This window comes from Rhinopithecus roxellana, chromosome 13, assembly GCF_007565055.1.
Source record: "Rhinopithecus roxellana isolate Shanxi Qingling chromosome 13, ASM756505v1, whole genome shotgun sequence".
Classification (NCBI taxonomy): domain Eukaryota; kingdom Metazoa; phylum Chordata; class Mammalia; order Primates; family Cercopithecidae; genus Rhinopithecus; species Rhinopithecus roxellana.
This window is the reverse complement of record NC_044561.1, coordinates 55,593,869-55,613,211: the sequence shown is the minus strand read 5'-3', so window position 1 is coordinate 55,613,211 and position 19,343 is coordinate 55,593,869. Positions and strand designations below refer to the sequence as shown.

Genomic DNA, 19,343 nt, shown 5'->3' with positions numbered 1-19,343 from the left:
TTACTGAAGAATGAGAGCTATCATTATATGCTCACATTTCTTAAATAAATGAAGACAGAGTTCAGAATAATAGAGAAGCTTACCCCAAGTAATACATATTATCTTGGATATGATTTCTACTTACTAAACAATATTGCGATGGTGTTTGTATGGCCTGCAAGTTAGTGTAGTAGGAGGTAATAAATCACATGCGATTGAGGATGTCCAAGACCATTTCTAGAGTTGGCTTTAGGCACATCTTTGTGTCTTCTCGTTCACGGAACCCATTGGGTGTGCAGGTGATGATACTTCCAGTAACATGGATGCAGACAGCTAACCATTTTTCTAGATGCTTCATTGATGCTAGAAGATGCTAGAGATCAGTGAGACATCATTGGTTAGGCCTGTCTTCTTAATTATTCAGTCTCTAAGAACATAACTTGATCTTCAAACCAATACTTTTCAAAGTCCGTTTGTAATTTCCTTTAGAAGCAGGTAAATGAAGCCGTGAAGTTTTTGCTGGCACAGGTTCTGTACTTAGGTATTGTGAAACTTTTATATCTCTCTCGCCTTCTGGAGCCCCATAGTCATGCATGTGAATGAGTATAATTCTGGAATATAGAATTCTTCAGTTAATGAAGAATTAGAGGAGTCCTGGAAGCTCATCAGGTATTCTTTAAAAGAGTATTTAGGTTCCCTCATCATATCACTGTCACATTGTTCTCATAAGACACCAGTGAAGTTAAAAGAGCAGCAAGTTCATAATGAAGTTTTATCTCTGATGATTACAAAAGAAATAGAAAGCCAGGACGTTTCAGGTAAATGCTTTTTTTCTATTTTCAACAGTGCCTGCTGACTGCCCCCAGTGGCTGACTACGGAATCACAGCCTCTTAAAGAAGTCTTTCTATTAATAAATGATTTTTTGATGTTATTGTTTATTAAAACAGAAGTTTACTCTCTTGTATATAAGTCCAGAAGCTGGTTTGCCAGCTCCAGTGTCACCAGGGACCAGGCTTTTATCTTTGTGATCCATTATCCTCATGTGAGATTCCATTCTCAATATGATTTCAAAGTCCAAAGTGAGTGCTGCAGCTCCTGCCTTTATATCCACATTCCAGGTGATGTAAAGAAGCAAAGGAAAAATGCATAAAAACACCCCTCTCAGCTAAGTCACCTTTAAGCAGAATTTCCTACAAATCCACACATTTTCACCTCTTACATCTCCTTGGCTAAAGTTTATTTTTCCTCCAGGTTAATTGAGGTATTGAAAAATGAAAATTGAATATATTTAAGGTATACAATGTGATGTTCACTATGCATATAAATATATACATACATATATATATACACACACACCACTGTCAAGCAAAATAACATATCTATTGCCTCACATAGTTACCATTTGTATGTGTATGTATGTGTGTGATGTGATGACAACGTTTAAAATCAACTGTCTTTGAGATAAACCTCCAGAACCTATTCATCTGGCATAACTGAAACTTTATACCCTTTTACCTACCATATGATCTAGCAATCCCACTCTGTATATATCCAAAGGAAATGAAATTAGGTATCTGCACTCCCATGTTTATTGCAGAATCATTCACAACAGTCAGAATATGAAAAAAACTTAAGTGTTCATTTACATATACACACGCATATGAATATTATTCCTATATACACAAAGGAATATTATTCAGCCTTAAAAAAAGAAGGAAATCTTTCCATTTGCAATGACATCGATGAACCTGAAGGGCATTATGCTAAGTGAAGTAAGCCATGCACAGAAAGACAAACATTGTCTTTTCTCACATACATGTGAAATCTAAAAAAGTCAAACACAGAGAAGCAGGGAATAGAATGGGGGTTGCCAGGGACTAGGGGATGGGACAAATAGCGAGATGTTCGTCACAAAATACAAAGTTCCAGATGGCTCTCATTTGATAGGACAGTGGATATCCATTCCTTGACCATCAGATTTATTGCAGGTAGATCAAAAAAGTCATGGCATTTTTCTTACTGAGGCAAAGACAAGAAAATTTCAGGACGCAGGAGTCTATAACTCTTCTGTAATATCCATGTGGAACGCAAGGGTGTTGGTTCATGCAAGTTCTAAACAGGATGAATTAGAAGAGACAGCAGGGAGAGAACACTGAGTTTTATATTTAGCATCCGATCAGGTGCTATATTTTATATTCTTCATAGTCATGCAAAGATTATGACCTTGGGAACATCACTGCATTCAAACAAACTTGAAGGACATTGAGCTGCGTGGTTTCCACAGACCCAGTTCTTGAGAATATTTTATCAAATTCCTCACCTGGTTCAAGATGATGTCACAGAACAGGCAAATTATACAAGGCCATGTCATAAGTCATAAGTCATCATTTGCAAGCTGCTTCTTGCTAATCCATTGTCTTGCTATGCCACATGTTGTTGATAGTGCTTATTCACCTGACCTCAAATACCATCTTCTCAGAGAATCTGTCCCTGAGGATCATATCTTAAGAACTCCTGGCTGCCTCCACACCCATAACATGTGGACTTCACTCTGTTATGCCCTCTTTTTCTTTCTTTAACTACACTTTTTACAAATTATCTTTATTTGCTTGCTAATGTGTTGCTTGCTCCCCAACACCCACCCACCCAACAGAACATGAGCCCCAAGAAGACACCTGTCTCATCCACCACTCTCCCATTAGTGCCTAACTCTGTGCTGGTCTACACTGGAGGATCAAAACATATTTGGGAAATGAAGAAATAAAATGTTTTAAAATTCAAAAGCTATGTGTAAAACTCTTTCTCTTGTACAATAAATTTTACTAAAGGTAAACAGCTATTTCTGCTAGTGTTGCTCTTTTTTTCTGTTTAAATTTATTTAAGCTGGGTGTGGTGGTGCATGCCTGTAATCCCAGCATGTTGGGAGGCCCAGGCAGGAGGATCACTTGAACCTAGGAGTTTGAGACTGTGGTGAGCAATCATTGCACCACTGCACTCCAACCTGAGCTACAGAGTGAGCCACTATCTTAAAAAATTATTTATTTTATTAATTTTTATGATATTTTATTGATGCATAATAGATACACATAGTTTGGGGTACATGTGATCATGTATTCGTATAATTTGTTAAAATCAAATCAGTGTACTTGGGATATTCATCACATTATACGTTTGGCTTTTCTTTAAACTATAATTATTTCAATTCTTCTGTTCTAGCTATTTTGAAATACACAATAGATAATTGCAAACCATAGTCATTCCACTGATCTATCTACCACTGTGTCTTATTTCTTCTCTCAAATTGCATATTTATACCCATTAAGGATCTTTTAAAGAGAATTCTGACATTCCCAGTTATGAAAAGATAATCTGATTCTTAGCCTGAGCTGACAGCTCTTGTTGAAGCCTGCTCATTCTGGCTTCAATTTACTGGGGAATGACCAACAGAAGCTCTGACCAGTGTTCAACCTTTTGTAAATTCTGAGCAGAAAATAAATTGTATGAATAGGGCATTTCTTTTTCTTTTCACTTATAAAATCTTACAGATCTGTATCAATAGTTGGTATGATGCACCAGTTTAAATTATACATGAAGTCCTACAATTCTAAATGACCACTTCAACTCCTCATTCACTGTCTCTAAGAGTTTTTATTTCTCCTACAGACCCAGCGAACTCAGCCCCATCCATACTGGATGGGTTTGACCATCGCAAAGCCATGGCTGGGCAGCGTGTGGAGCTGCCTTGCAAAGCGCTTGGGCACCCTGAGCCAGATTACCGCTGGCTGAAGGACAACATGCCCCTGGAACTTTCAGGGAGGTTCCAGAAGACCGTAACGGGGCTGCTCATTGAGAACATTCGCCCCTCGGACTCAGGCAGCTATGTGTGTGAAGTGTCCAACAGATACGGAACGGCTAAGGTGATAGGCCGCCTGTACGTGAAACGTAAGTTGGACGGTAACTTGCAAAGGTGGTGTTGGCTTCCATTGATGGAGCTCCTGTTATAATCGAATCTCCATGTTTTCTCTGTAGCTTTCCATTAACTCCCAAAAGAGTCCAGCTGAGATCAACAGAAACCTCATTTTACAGATGTGAAAATTAATGCTCAGATGAATTCCCCAAGGTTACACAACTGGAGAGTCTTAGGTGTCAGATTTGATTTGAAGTCTGTCTGATCCCCAAATCTCTGTGAGTTCCATTAGGCCACAGACTATTACATTTCCAAGATACGATTTCAAGATAACACTTCCTAGCTGATGAATTCACAAAAGCTAGTCTCTCTAAAAATGAACCGAGCGAAAGGGTAGGATTGTTCTTTCAGCACAAGTGATGATACCAATCAAAGCAGTTGTCCTTTGTCTGTTTCCAGACCATTTCTGCATTAAATTTCTAAATAAGGCTATTAGCCAAAGTATGGGGCTCAAACATACCCAAATATTAGACTCGTGCCTGGTATTTTAGATCATCTACTCCAAATATGATGAATATATTTGATCTTCCATTGATTATTGATTGCCTTGGCTGCCTTGAGGAATGTGTTGAGAAGGATACTGAAGGCAGATTTGGAGGAAGGAGGGATGTGATTGCAGGGTCACAATCTAATCTACTCAAACACCCTCAATTTTGCTTATGCAGAAACCAAATTAAAGTGAATTACTCAAGATCACATGGCCAGTAAAGGAAGGCAGAGCCTTGGTCAGAGAGGAGGTCTTAGTTGCCAATATAATGCTCCTTTTTTGAAAATATATTTTTACTTGATGAACTAAATTGAACAGATTTAACCACAGGAATCTCACACTGAAAATAGAAGTGTTTTACTTCCCCCTCCACCTCCCCGCCCAGCCCTAGCCCTGTTTATGGAACTTACTCTTCAATGTCGACCTGAGTGTAGACTGCCTTAGCATAATACCAGCCTAAGAGAATATATTTACATTAAATATCCAAATGACTATCTGGAACAGGCTGTCTAACCTGAGTCCTGCAAATATTTGAACATGTTTAGTCTGGGATTAGAAAGAAATGGATGATAAAATCCACAGTTACACTTCTATGCTGAAGAATCATGTGGATAAAATATGCAGCATTGGACAGCCAGCCACAGGCTCAAAGTCTCTTATATGTTAAAAGACCTCTCCTAGCTCCCTGTTCTCTGCTGAATAAAGTTTATATCTTAGGATAGTACTGAAGGCATCTCAAGCAAATCTGTCTGGTTGTATTTCCACTTGTTTTGCATTAAAACCCACTTATGGCCGGGCGCGGTGGCTCGCGCCTGTAATCCCAGCACTTTGGGAGGCTGAGGCAGGTAGATCACAAGGTCAGGAGATCAAGACCATCCTGGCTAACATGGTAAAACCCCGTCTCTACTAAAAATACCAAAAAAAATTGGCTGAGCGTGGTGGCGGGCGCCTGTAATCCCAGCTACTTGGGAGGCTGAGGCAGGAGAATGGCATGAACCTGGGAGGCGGAGCTTGCAGTGAGCCGAGATCTTACCACTGCACTCCAGCCTGGGCGACAGAGCAAGATTCCATCTCAAAAAAAAAAAAAAAAAAAAAATTGCAACCTCAGGCATAAATGGGATAATAAAAACCTATTCCTGCTAAATCTGACTTCTTCCTAATTCCTGCACAAACCATTCCTTTCCTTATTGCAAGTCACATTACTAATGTTGCTTCCTCCACATAAAAGATTATTTCCTAATACTTGGTTATCTAACACTTCCCATCTCTCTTAGCCTCCATCCGCAAAGATGTGTTGTTCCCCATTCTCCTCCTGTCTCCTTCTCAACTCAGAGTGTGTTACTGCTCTCTCTCTAAAGGCGTTTATCGCTACCTATATTTTAAAAGCCTTTATTATTAATGTGCTTATTTTTATCATTGTTCTCTTCTTCCACATCTAGGTGATTCTCCAGTGCTTCTGGAATGTTCTCTGCCTCCCTTCTGACTGCTTCTTCTAGCTGCAGAAGAAAACAGCTTCCTCGTTCCCGTCTCTCTTCTCTATTGGAAAGCATTCTCTTGGACTCCAAATTCAGAACTGTCTTCTTGTCAAGCGCTTCCCTTTTCCTTAGGCTCTGTTTCATTTGTAGAGCTCCAAATTCCTTGCCTCTGAAAACAAGCTCTGAATCTGTACTTGTAGCCTTGGCTTCCTTCCTGAGTGTCAGACAAGTGTGTCAACCAGCTTTCTTTCAGAAATTTCGCTGGCACTTCAAAACAACAGTGTCGGATACCAAACTAAACTCTCCACCACCTCTTCCTTCCAAGTGGCTCTTGTTATTACCAGCATCTTCCTCCCTGTCATCCATCAGATGCAAACATGAAATCTTGGGTGCTCTTTAAGCCTTTCCTTTCTACATCCTGCCAAGTCCTGCCATGTCCTGCCGAGTCCTGCCAAGTGATGCAAACTGAATCTCACAGTTACTCAGCTCTGTTCTCAACTTCTGTCCGGCCTTAGATTGGATCTTAATTGTACCTACACTAGACATGTGTAATGTCTTCACTGACCGGTTTTCCTCACCCTTATTTATCGAAAGACCTTTGACCTAGTGATTCCATTAAAAGTATGTTTGAGCTGGGTGCAATGGCTTGTGCCTGTAGTCCCAGCTACCCAGGAGGCTGAGGCAGAAAGGAGGAGGAGTTTCAGGCTACAGTGAGCTATGATTGTGCCACTGCACTCCAGCCTAGGTGACAGAGCAAGGCCCTGTTCCCGGGGGAAAAAAAAAAAAAAGACTTATTTGCTAAGCATTTTTGAATGCCTTCTTTAGTTATCTTTGTTTAATTCCAAACTCTCAGGGATTCTCTGTTGCATCCAAAATGAATCAGAAACTCCCAAACATGCCCCTGCTCCCTGCCTTAATTCATGTGGTTCCCAATCTCTGTGATTCCTTCTTTCCATTCTGACTGGTCTCAGTTCTATCCATTCCTGGTATCTGGATTTCCTGCTCTTCCCAACCACCCTCCTCCACATGTGCTATCTCTCTAATGGCCCTTGCATCACTCTGATTGGTTATTACAGCCATTTATTGCCTTTTCTTATCAACCTAGAAGACTGAGCTCCTTGAAAACAAAGTGTGGTGAGATGAAAAGTTAGGAACAACCGGGGTAAAAAAACTTTTTTCACCCACTTTTTGATGGGGTTGTTTTTTTCTTATAAATTTGTTTAAGTTCCTTGAGAATTCTGGATATTAGACCTCAGTCAGATGGATAGATTGCAAACATTTTCTCCCATTCTGTAGGTTGCCTGTTCACTGTGATGATAGTTTCTTTTGCTGAGTAGAAGCTTATTAGTTTAATTAGATCCCATTTGTCAATTTTGGCTTTTGTTGCAGTTGCTTTTGGTGTTGTAGTCATGAAGTAGTCATGAAGTCTTTGTCCATGCATATGTCCTGAATGGTATTGCCTAGGTTTTTTTCTAGCATTTTACATTTAAATCTTTAATCCACCTTCAGTTAATTTTTGTATAAGGTGTAAACAAACCTGTACGTTCAGCACATGTATCCCAGAACTTTAAGTGAAATAATAACACTAGCAAAAGGAGAAGATTACCAGAATGGATTAAAAAGCAAATCTTAGCCATCTGCCATCTACAAGAGATGTTTGTTAATTTAAAAGATGTATTTATCTGTCTTCTGTCCTCCATGTGCGTCTGTTAAGCAATCAGAGGCATTAAGATCTTTGTTTCTCTATATGTCATTTGCCATTTTTGCTGTCTGCCTTAAATAATCTCTTTATTTTTGGTTTTCTATAATTTGTAATATGACTAGACAGGATTTTCATCAGATTTTTCCTGCTCAGCACTTTCTGACCTTTAAAAATCTGTAACTCTATGTCTTTCACCAAAAATTTTGTTTTGTTTTGTTTTGCCATTTACCTGTTGATGGGATTTGGCTGAGTTACTTAAGCTCTCTGAAATAACCATTTTCTGTTTTGTAAAATGGAGATAACAAAAATTACAGGATTAGGAGAAGGCTGATTCCAATGACCTATGAAAGGTAGTCAATAATTTTATAGCACATGCTAGTTGCACCATAAATATTATTCCGTTTTTCTTGCCTGTGAGTTTAACCTCATCCTTGGCACGTGACAGATGCTCAGTGAATGCTTTCTACATTGGATTAGGGTTGTTGAATTGAAAACATGGGAAGGTGAGGATGAAATTTTCATCCCTGTCTAAATCACTCAGCCTCATTTTAAAGAAAATCTCTGTTTCATGGTCACAAATTCTAATACCAACCTATTGGTTGGTTGGTTGGTTGGTTGGTTTTTTCCCCACAGTTGTGTGTTATTGGCCCTTGGTAAACCACATATGGCATATGAGTGAGTATACATGTGTGTGAGAATGGCCCAGGGTAAACCCACCAGTGCCACCTTGGCTCAAGGCAAATTAGGATTTATATGTTCCATGTTCAATACTTATGTCACTATTGGTAGCCAGCACATTGCATTTTTTTTTTGAGACAGAATCTCACTCTGTCGCCCAGGCTGGAGTGCAGTGGCACGATCTTGGCTCACTGCAAGCTCCACCTCCCAGGTTCATGCCATTCTCCTGCCTCAGCCTCCCAAGTACCTGGGACTACAGGTGCCCCCCCACCACGCCTGGCTAATTTTTTGTATTTTTAGTAGAGATGGAATTTCACCGTGTTAGCCAGGATGGTCTCGATCTCCTGATATCGTGATCTGCCCGCCTTGACCTCCCAAAGTGCTGGGATTAGAGGCGTGAGTCATTGTGCCCGGCCTGCATTTCTTATTGTCAGTGGATTTATATCAACATCCTCACATAGACTCAGTGAGAAGGCAGTTTGACCAACATTATTCCATTTGTTGCATAGAGAAATAAAGCCAGAAATAAAAAATAGCGAAGAGGATGTTCCCAAACAAAATGTTCCTCTGTGAAATAATATAGCTCGTAGGAACTGTGTGGAGTATGACTGCAGTGATGCACTTGCTTTGTTGAAAGTCCAGCCTGTTGTCCAAATGCTATCCAGTGATGTTTTTACCTTTTCTTTCTCTCTCTCTCTTACTAAAACCTCCAGAGCCACTGAAAGCCACCATCAGTCCCAGGAAGGTTAAAAGCAGCGTGGGTAGCCAAGTTTCCTTGTCCTGCACCGTGACAGGAACTGAGGACCAGGAACTCTCCTGGTACCGCAATGGTGAAATCCTCAACCCTGGAAAAAATGTGAGGATCACAGGGATCAACCACGAAAACCTTATTATGGATCACATGGTCAAAAGTGACGGGGGCGCATACCAGTGCTTTGTGCGCAAGGACAAGCTGTCCGCTCAAGACTATGTGCAGGTGGTCCTTGAAGGTCAGTGGGCCTCATTGCAGGGTATGGCTGAAAAAGAACCCAAACCCAGAGCACTCAGAAAAGAAGAAGACAGGGCAAAGCAGTGCTGATCGCTCAGTTCTGGGCTCTCTGTCTGTCCCACCGGCTACTACTCTACCCTAATTTTTCAAGCTAATCAGGCAAATGGGAGAGAAAGTTCTGATGAGAATGAAATGGTTTCATATTAGAAGTAATGTAAAGTAACATAAATGTTACCCACTCGTTAGTTGTAAGTTATTTGCCAAGATTGAAATCTTAGAAGAAACGACAATTAACAATTTTGTTGATCATTCATCTCTAGACCAGGGTCTTTCAAAGAATGCCTTGCTTGGGGAACTTTTTTCTTATTTTTTTTTCTTGAGATGGAGTTTCGCTCTTGTTGCCCAGGCTGGAGTGCAATGGCGCAGTCTCAGCTCATCGCAACCTCCAGCTCCTCAGTTCAACCCATTCTCCTGCCTCAGCCTCCCAAGTAACTGGGATTACAGGCATGAGCCACCACACCTGGCTAAGTTTGTATTTTTAGTAGAGATGGGGATTTTCCATGTTGGTCAGGCTGGTCCCGAATTTCTGATCAGGTGATCTGCCTGCCTCAGCCTCCCAAAGTGCTGGGATAATAGGCATCTTGGGAAACTTTTTTATGTGTTGTGGGATCTTTAGCAGCATCTTTGGCCCCTTTCCACTAGATGTATGCTAGGAGCACCTTCCTCCAAGTTGTTACAACCAAAAATGTCTCCAGACATTGCCAAGTGTTCGCTGGGTGGGGTGTGGGCAGTAGCCTCCAGTGGAGAAGTACAACTTCAGATTCAGAATGCAGAGCGAAATGTCAATACAGTGGTTGGTGGAGTGAAAAAATGGCATCTGTTTGGTGCAGTTGTCCCTAGATCCATCCAAATGTTCACAGATTTAAGTAAATGAAATCTGTGAGGAATTATTTTGTGGTATAATAACAGGTTTTAGGTATGTGATACGGTTTGCTTTTTTTTTTTTTTTTTTTTTTTTTTTTTTTTTTTTACTGGTTACTGCATACTAAATCTTCAAGCTTATCAGTCAGCCAGAGAAAGAAGCTATCACGGGCAACATATATTTATCACTACATGATTGAACTAGCTTCTATCTATGTATTTGTGTGTCTCGTTGGAAATTATGTCCTTCTATATAATTTAAAATTCATCTGATATCAATTGATTAAAATAATAAAATGATTTTGATATAGCCTAAAGGGAGAACAAATAAAACACATTGATATATGAAAATAAGTTTAAATATGTCTTGATTATAAGAGCATATTTCTGTTATTCTTTTTTAACCTTAGCTAATTTTTTAAGAAGTCGCAGGCTTAGCAATGAGATTCCTATTTTGATTCAGTCGTTTCATTGCAGACAGTGAGATTTTTAAAGCAGAGGTGAAATTAGCTGTAAGCATGGTATTCATATTAAATGCCTGACACTGTGTTCCGTATAATAATTAAGTGAAGAAAGTAATCAATTTGTGCAGAACCAGTTTGCTAATGATGATGCACTCTAGTCCTTACATAGTCACTATTTTTAGATTCTTTGTAGAAAAGGGAGAGATTACCTGTCTAGGCCCAGTTACCTCGGCAACCATTTCGTGCAACTAAGAAAACCTAAAGACCATATTGATAATCCATAATGATGTCAGAAGAGTTCAGGTTATCAGAGTGACAGCAAGAAAGATTTCAAAGACACTCAGGTCTCCCTGGGAAAATAATGTCTGCTTTCATCTCCAAAAGAGCCTGTCACTTGAACTAAAAAGGGGGCCGAGGAGCACCGCCAGCACACTCGCGGATTTATTTGTCGCATGTCAGCTTCCATTCAGGACAAGAAGCTTCACTTTATTTTTTTCTCTTCTGAGAGATGACAGTGCTAATGTAGCAAAAGAAAGCAGAAATGGAATTACAAATACATATCTAGTACCTGCTTTAAAAGAGTGTCTGGCTAATTTCCTGTGGAAAACAAAAATACTCCAATTATTCTCACTGAAATAGTGATGGATTAAAGTAAAATTATAAAAAAATTGTAATACTATGAACTAGGACTGACCATAGATACAATGGAGAATCTGGGAATATTCCTGTGAGGCTATAAAATGGAATTTAATAACTATAGATTCAGGATAAAACCATAATACCTGGAAAGTGGAATGATTTTTAAAAAAGAATAATAAAGGTTTCCAGTTCTGGGAATGGTAAAATAGCATATATCAGACTAACTCCCAAGACGATAAAAAACAAGAAACTTTGGGAAAAGCAAAAGTATATATAGACACTTGAGAGACACCAAAAGCAAATTGGGGAGTGTCCTCTTCCACTGAGGACACATCTGAACTCCAAAAATGGGGGGGGGGGGGGGAGAATGCAAGTGTGCAATAAAAAAAATAATTAGACGTACAAAAAACAGGACTCTGCAACCAAAGGACACAAGACAAAGCAAGCAGTAGAAACAAATCATGAGAGGACCCAGACGTTAGAACTGGCAGACAAGGACTTTACAGCTGCTATTTAAAATATGTTCAATAACTTACAGGAAAATATGGACTGAAAGAGGGAATGTATGGGAAAGACCAACAGAGAAATTGAAACTGTTGAAAAGAATCCATAGAAATGAAAAAAATCACCATATTTGCTTTAATACAAGAGTAGAGAAGGAAAAAGAAAGTATCTGTGAACTTGAAGATAAATCTTAGAGAATTATCCAATCTGAAGCATGGGGAGAAAGAAGACTACAAAGAAAATGATTAGAGCTTCAGTGACAAGTAGGACATCATCAGATAACCTGACAGACACATATGATTAGAGGCCAAGAAAAATAGGAGACGGAATGCGGAAGAAAAAAGTATTCAAAGAGATAATGACCTTAGTTTTATCAACTTTGGCATAAAAGTAAGGTTGCAGATCTAAGAAACTCAGCACACTCCAAAAATAAACACAAAGAAAATTCTATGTCAGTACATCAGAGTTAAGCTGGTGAAAACCAAAGATAAAGAGAAAAACTTAAAAATCTGAGGGAGGAAAAATATTACATAAAGGGGACATCAAGAACAAATGGTGGATGATTCATCAGATATTTTGGAGGACAGGAGACAATGGAGCAACATCTTTAAAATATTGAAGAAAAAACAAAAAACAAAGACACAAGCCCTGCCAACGTAGACTTCTATAGCAAAAAACCCAACAACAACAGGCTTTAAAAATGAAGGCAAAATAAAGATATTTTCAGTAATAAAAAGGTGAAAGAATATGATGTCAGCAGCCCTGCACATTAGGAAATGATAAATGAAGTCATGCCGGATGTAGAGAATGAACACTTACATCTATAGGATATAGATAACATGGAACAGAAACGGAACATAAAATGGAAACATATCTATAGGAACAAATACCATGAGAAATGGTAAACATATTAGTAAATATTTAGCAAAATTGTGTTTTATTTTTTAATTTCTTTAAACAATTGATGATTATAACATTATAACATTACCACACTTGGCCATGTGCTGTGGTTCACACCTGTAATCCCAGCATTTTAGGAAGCAGAGATAGGCGGCTCACTTGAGGTCAGGAATTTGAGACCAGCCTGGCCAACATGGCAAAATATCTCTAATAAAAATACAAAAACTAGCCAGGTGTGGTGGCATGTGCCTGTAATCCCAACCACAGGCAGAAGCAGGAGAATAGCTTGAACCCAGGAGGTGGAGGTTGCAGTGAGCCGAGATCCTGCTACTGCACTCCAGCCTGGGCGACAGAGTGAGACTCCATCTCTAAAAGTACAATACAATACAATACCAACACTTTATTATAGAGTTAATACAATAAATAGATGTAATAACAAAAAGGGAAGAATTATTTGTTGCAGGGTTCTTACATTTCACATAAAGTACTGCAATCTTAACTTTTAGTAGACGTAATTTAAAACATATACACCCACATAGATATAGATGTGTGTGTGTGTGTAAACGGAGCTTATCTTGTAAATGCAAGATTGGAAGAACATTAAAAATCTAATCTGTGTAAGTGATTATATTAATAGAATAAGGGAGCAAATCCAATTGATTATCTCAATATATACAGAAAAAATCATTTGATGAAACTTGCATCCATTCAGCATAAAGAATCTCCAGCAAACTGGAGACTCTGGAGAGCATCCTTGACCAGATAAGTGGCATCTGTGAACAATCTACAGCTAAAATCATACTTACTGGTTAAACACTAAATGGTTTTCATTTAAGATTGAGACCAAGGCAAGGATGCCCACATCCACGACTTCTATTCAACATTATACTAGCAGCCCTAGTTAGACTTGAGTAGAAATAAAATACATGGAGTTTGGAAAGGGAAAATTTGCAGCTGTCTTAATTATAGGCATTGTTGTTTACAAAGAATATGACAAGGAAACAATAAAGCAATTTCTAAAAGTGAGTTTAAAAAGTCATTGGATATAAGAATAATATACAAAATGCAATTTTATTTCTGTATACTGAGAACAAACAATTGGAAACTAGTATTGTGAAACTTTCATTTACAATAACATAAAACATAAGATAGGAATATATTTAAAACAAATGTGAAAGATTTCAACATACAAAAATACAAAACTCTGCTAATATAAAATTGAAATAACCTAAATAATTGAAAAGATATACCATATTCAAGGATTAGAAAACTAAATATTCTTAAGTTAACAATTCTCTGTAAAATGATAAATGTGATTTCAAGCAAAACCAGGGCACGGTGGCTTGTGCCTGTAATCCTAGTACTTTGGGAGGCTGAGGCAGGGAGATCCCTTTAGCCCAGGAGTTTGAGGCTGGCCTGAGAAACATGGCAAAACTTCGTCTCTACAAAAAAAGAAAGAAAAGAAAAATAGGTGTAGTGGTGTGCACCTGCAGTCCCAGCTACTTGGAAGATTGTGCTACACCAAGGACAACAGAGGGAGACACTGTCTCAAAAAAAAAAAAAAAAAAAAAAATACACACACACACATATGTACCTTTTCAACAAATTAACATTGAAACAACTCAATAAACGTATGGCAAAGAATGAGTATTAATCCCTACATCACACTTCATATCCACAAAGAATTAAGTTGCTATCCATATAGAATTGAATATAAAGTATAAAGCAATCCAGTCTCTACAAGAAAACATAGAATAATTCTTCATGATTTGCAAATAGGTAACAATTTCTTAGGACACAGAAAGCACTAAATGTCAACACAAGTACATTATTAAGACAAGATAAAGGCAACCACAGACTGGGATAAAATATTTTATACACACACAAATATATGTGCTATATATATATGTTGACAGATATATATAATCTCTATAGGATATCTGACAAATGTATTAGATCATTATAAGATATCTGACATAGATACTATATATTTTTTTCCTTGTATTTCAAATACTTAAAGATTTAAATTTGTTGTATTCCACAACAAATCAAGAACAAAAAGGCAAACAGTCTAATATAACAATGGCCAAAGATTTGAGCAGATACTCACTAAAGGAAGCACACGGATGGCCAATAGGTACATAAAACAGGTGCCTTCCATGGTATTTCTGGGAAAAATACACAACCTGCATTTAGTCATGAGGAAATATGAGACAAACCCAATTTCAGCAACTGACTACAAAATTACTCTTCAAAAATATAAAACTCAAGAAACACAAAAGAGGCTGAAGAATATTCCAGATGAAAAGAGACTGAAATGACATGAAACACAAATAATGGGTGACATAGACTGCACTGGAAAAAAACAGTGACGAAAGATATTAGTGGTCAACAGACAGAATTTTGCTGTGGACAGTGTGTTAGATAATAGTACTGTTCCAAAGTCACATCTTCTAATTATATTCTAAGTGTACGCTGGTTATGATGAAATATATGCACGTATAAAGCATGCATACTCTATTATTATGTTTCTTCAAGCACAGGCAAAACCAGCACATCCTAAGAGGAATCACAGCAGTGATCTATGTTGGATGGGGATTTATTGAAAGGAGCCCTTAGGGAATTTTGGTGATGGAAATGTTTTATGTCTTGATCGTTTTGGTGGTTACTCTGGTGTGTATATTTAGCAAAACTAAGCTGTATACTTAAGATCTACATAATTCACTGTATGTAAAATTTACCTACAAAAAGAGAAGTATAACCAAAGAACACTTTGCTAAACCCATGACTTTTCAGAGCTTAATGTAAAAATGAGTGAAAAGAAATCTACAGCTAAACACATTTTACAAAAGCCACGGAATTATGAAGGACACGTGAAATAACTCCAGTAGTCCTAAACATTAACGAATGATCACGGACAATGAATAGCAATCATGATGACATCTAACTTCTCCATAAAATGAAACACAGGACGTAATGAGGCAACGTCTGCAGTGCGTTAAAGACGAAAGCATCGATTTTGCATGTTAATATTTTAAAGTTTTCTTTTGCATCTCTGACAGTAAGAGACAAAATGCTTACAACCCAAGGACACTGCAATATGCTACTTATGAGCATATCTTGGAGAAAACAAACTCCAGGGCCTTGTCCAGCCACCTGAAACATGAGCTGGAATGAATAAGTGAGATTCAGGAATTTGGGAAGGAGTAGACGGTAGAGGGGTGGAGGGAAGTGCTGCAGCACAGCCCCACCATCATGAAGACCCTACATAACTGGCCTTCCCGGCCAAGAACTAGGCCCCAAGGTTTTGGGGGAGTGAGTGGCACTTTCCTCAAGGATATATGGAACTATTAAGCATTAACTGTTGCCTTTCCCTAGTGGAATTGCAAGCTATCCTAAATTTTGCTTGCCTCCTTTGTTTTTGTTTATAATGCTTTCCAGTTTTCAAGAAGAAAGATATTCAAAAATGGAGATACATTTTTTATAATAAAAATTAAAAAAAAAAAAAGTCTAGTCATTCTTACCTTTCGTTGTGGGACAACCCTTTAATTGAACACAAAAATTCTTTTAAAAAATAAAAAATGTCCCCTCCAGCAAGGTCTCTTACCAGACTCAGAAATCCTGTGGCATGTGATTACAATTATGTCAAAATGACCCACTTATGCCTAGAAAAAATGTGTCACAGTGTTGATTTGTATGCCTGAGGCTGGCTGACCTATTGGTAACTTTTCTTCTGATTTTCATACATTTCCTTTAATATGCATGTATTGCTTTTTATAAATGGAAAAACATGTATAAAAGAAACATGCATTTGTAACTATATATAATAAGAGAAAAAACCCATATGGATGATAGAAAAACAATGGAATATGAAAATTTGATCTATGTCAACATACTGAAAATTTCTATGGAGACTTCTCTAAGATTAAGATCCTAGTTTGCCTGCGACAGTTCTGGGTCATGCCTGTTCTCTTGGCATAATTAGTAGTTGTTTCTGTTTCAGCCTCAAAAGTGTCCCAGGTTGGATGTTAAATTATATGACCGGCCTACTTAAGTTACTTTTAGAGACATTTAAAACATGCTTAAGTACCCACCCTACTTAAGGAATCTTTAGAGGTTTTTAATACACGGCATTTAATGCAAACTTTATTTAGCTTCTGCTCATTCTCAGAGACTTCATGGAAGTTTGCATGCAGTTACCATTTGTAATTAAAGCTGTAAAAGAGGATTTCTTATGAGAAAATGATGAAGATGAGATCATCAATCTCCCAGTAGTTTCCTTTATTCCTGTAAACAATTCCCTAGTGAGAAAATCCCCAATACCTTGAGGAAGTATTAGGTTGGTGCAAAAGTATTTGCTGTTTTGGCCATTACTTTTTGCAGTCACTCTTGCACCAGCCTAACAGATAAAGTGACTGTTTGTGGGGGTGAGCGGATGTGGATTTTCCCTGTGTTTATAACTTTGTGTGAGGAAACACCAGTTTTAAACTAGGGACTTCTTGGGAGCTGTCACTGTTTAACCCGAACATCTGAGTTGTATTACCATTCCTCTTAGGTCAGTCAGGAAATATAGCAACAGTTTATGAGAGCTTGCTAATGCTATGCTTACCTGTTTTGAAAATAGTGAACTCTTGTTCTGATTAACGTTTTGCTTTATCAATAAAACCAGACTTTTTCGGTAATGTTGAACAACTACGACATCTACCTCCTAGACATTAAAGAAATGTACTTGGAAGTTCTTTAATTATTTGTATGTGCCACTTTCTTCCATAATTTGTTTTCCTGCAGATGGAACTCCCAAAATTATTTCTGCCTTTAGTGAAAAGGTGGTGAGTCCGGCAGAGCCAGTTTCCCTTATGTGCAACGTGAAGGGAACACCTTTGCCCACGATCACGTGGACGCTGGACGACGACCCCATTCTCAAGGGTGGCAGTCACCGCATCAGCCAGATGATCACGTCGGAGGGGAACGTGGTCAGCTACCTGAACATCTCCAGCTCCCAGGTCCGGGACGGGGGAGTCTACCGCTGCACTGCCAACAACTCGGCGGGAGTCGTCCTGTACCAGGCTCGAATAAACGTAAGAGGTGCTTGTCAAATCAGCTCCTCGAAAAAACACACATAACTCATTGTAGTGGAGAAGAAGATTTCTGCATGCACCGAGCTGGGTCTTGGAATGCCAGAGCGGATTAACTGTTGCTTTCCATTTCCTACCCTCTCCTTCCTACTCAGGAATGGCACTGACTGGGTTAATGTTGGAAATGGCATTTCGGTTTCTGTAGTCAGCTTGTTCTTTTTTACTCTAGATCCGTTCACCTGATGTTTCCTTTCCTGGTTTATGCTCTGCATGCCCTTTCCCTTCTCCTTCTCTTCGGTTCTTCCACATTCATGGTAAACCTTCATGTACATGGTATTAAACTTACATTCATGCTGCAACGTGGCGTAACCTCCATCGTCATCCTGGATTTTATAGAGAGAGTTAAACAATTGATCAATGGCTGCCAGTATTTTCACCAAAAGTGCATGATTGTCCAGTGTAGACTAGTTGCTTTCTATTAATTAAATTGCCTTTTATCTTGTAATTTTTAATTCAAAACATTTTCATAGAAGTAGCAGATAAAGTATTTAACATTCAATTCATTTGAATTTAAGAAAAGGAAAGAAAAACCTTCTTTGTAGAAAATGCCACATGCAAAAATATTTGTTTAACTGAAAAAGATGTGCTTACATGAATAGAAGCTACATTTTTAACTCAAGGAAAAGCGTCCCCATTTCCCCACATGAGATGTACCCTTAAATTATTTTCAAGAGTTTCTTTGTGTCTCTCCAGGGCCTGCAAGCATTCGACCAATGAAAAACATCACAGCAATAGCGGGACGGGACACATACATTCACTGTCGTGTGATTGGCTACCCGTATTACTCCATTAAATGGTACAAGAACTCCAACCTGCTTCCTTTCAACCACCGCCAAGTGGCATTTGAGAACAATGGAACTCTTAAACTTTCGGATGTGCAAAAGGAAGTGGACGAGGGGGAGTACACGTGCAACGTGTTGGTTCAACCACAACTCTCCACCAGCCAGAGCGTCCACGTGACCGTGAAAGGTAAGCCCGGTTCTTCCGGTTCCCACACATCTCATTCCAAAGCCCGACTACTTCCCAGACCAATGATTTGAAGTCGGGTAATCTACGATCTGCTTATTTAGAGCAGGATAATTGTACAGGGTGAAGAATGACAGAGAACATGAGATGTCCTCTTTACTACTGACTGAATCTTCACGGGACCTTTAGTTGATCTAATTTTCTCTCCAGGTGGAATTTTGGCTTGGTTTTCCAGAGGGCATGTGTTGTTAACATTACAACAGAAAAAAAAAAGGAGCACATCATTGGCTTGGTTATCTAGTCGTCTTACAGATAATTTTTAAATAGATAACTTTCTTTTCCTCAAACCTGCTAAAAGCAAGGTCTCAGAATGTAACTGGAAGGGATTTTCTGTATTGGATGAGGATTTCAAACAAATGTCTTATCTTCTGTAGATGAGCAGGTCAAAGCAACAACGTAGAAATTATATGTTTAAAGGATTCCACAGAGCGTTTTTCTCATTAAATTATTATTTGCATCATGTCATGGACTGTTGTG

General features: G+C 38.5%; 1 protein-coding gene across 1 annotated transcript in view; it reads left to right on the top strand.

Moving 5' to 3' along the window:
* The window catches only part of DSCAM (DS cell adhesion molecule), a 350,956-nt gene that overhangs the window by 9,297 nt on the left and 322,316 nt on the right, over window positions 1-19,343 (top strand). Inside the window, 4 exon segments of the mRNA XM_030915322.1 lie at window positions 3,644-3,922; window positions 9,003-9,278; window positions 17,494-17,790; window positions 18,534-18,809. Coding sequence (XP_030771182.1) covers window positions 3,644-3,922; window positions 9,003-9,278; window positions 17,494-17,790; window positions 18,534-18,809 — 1,128 coding nt within the window.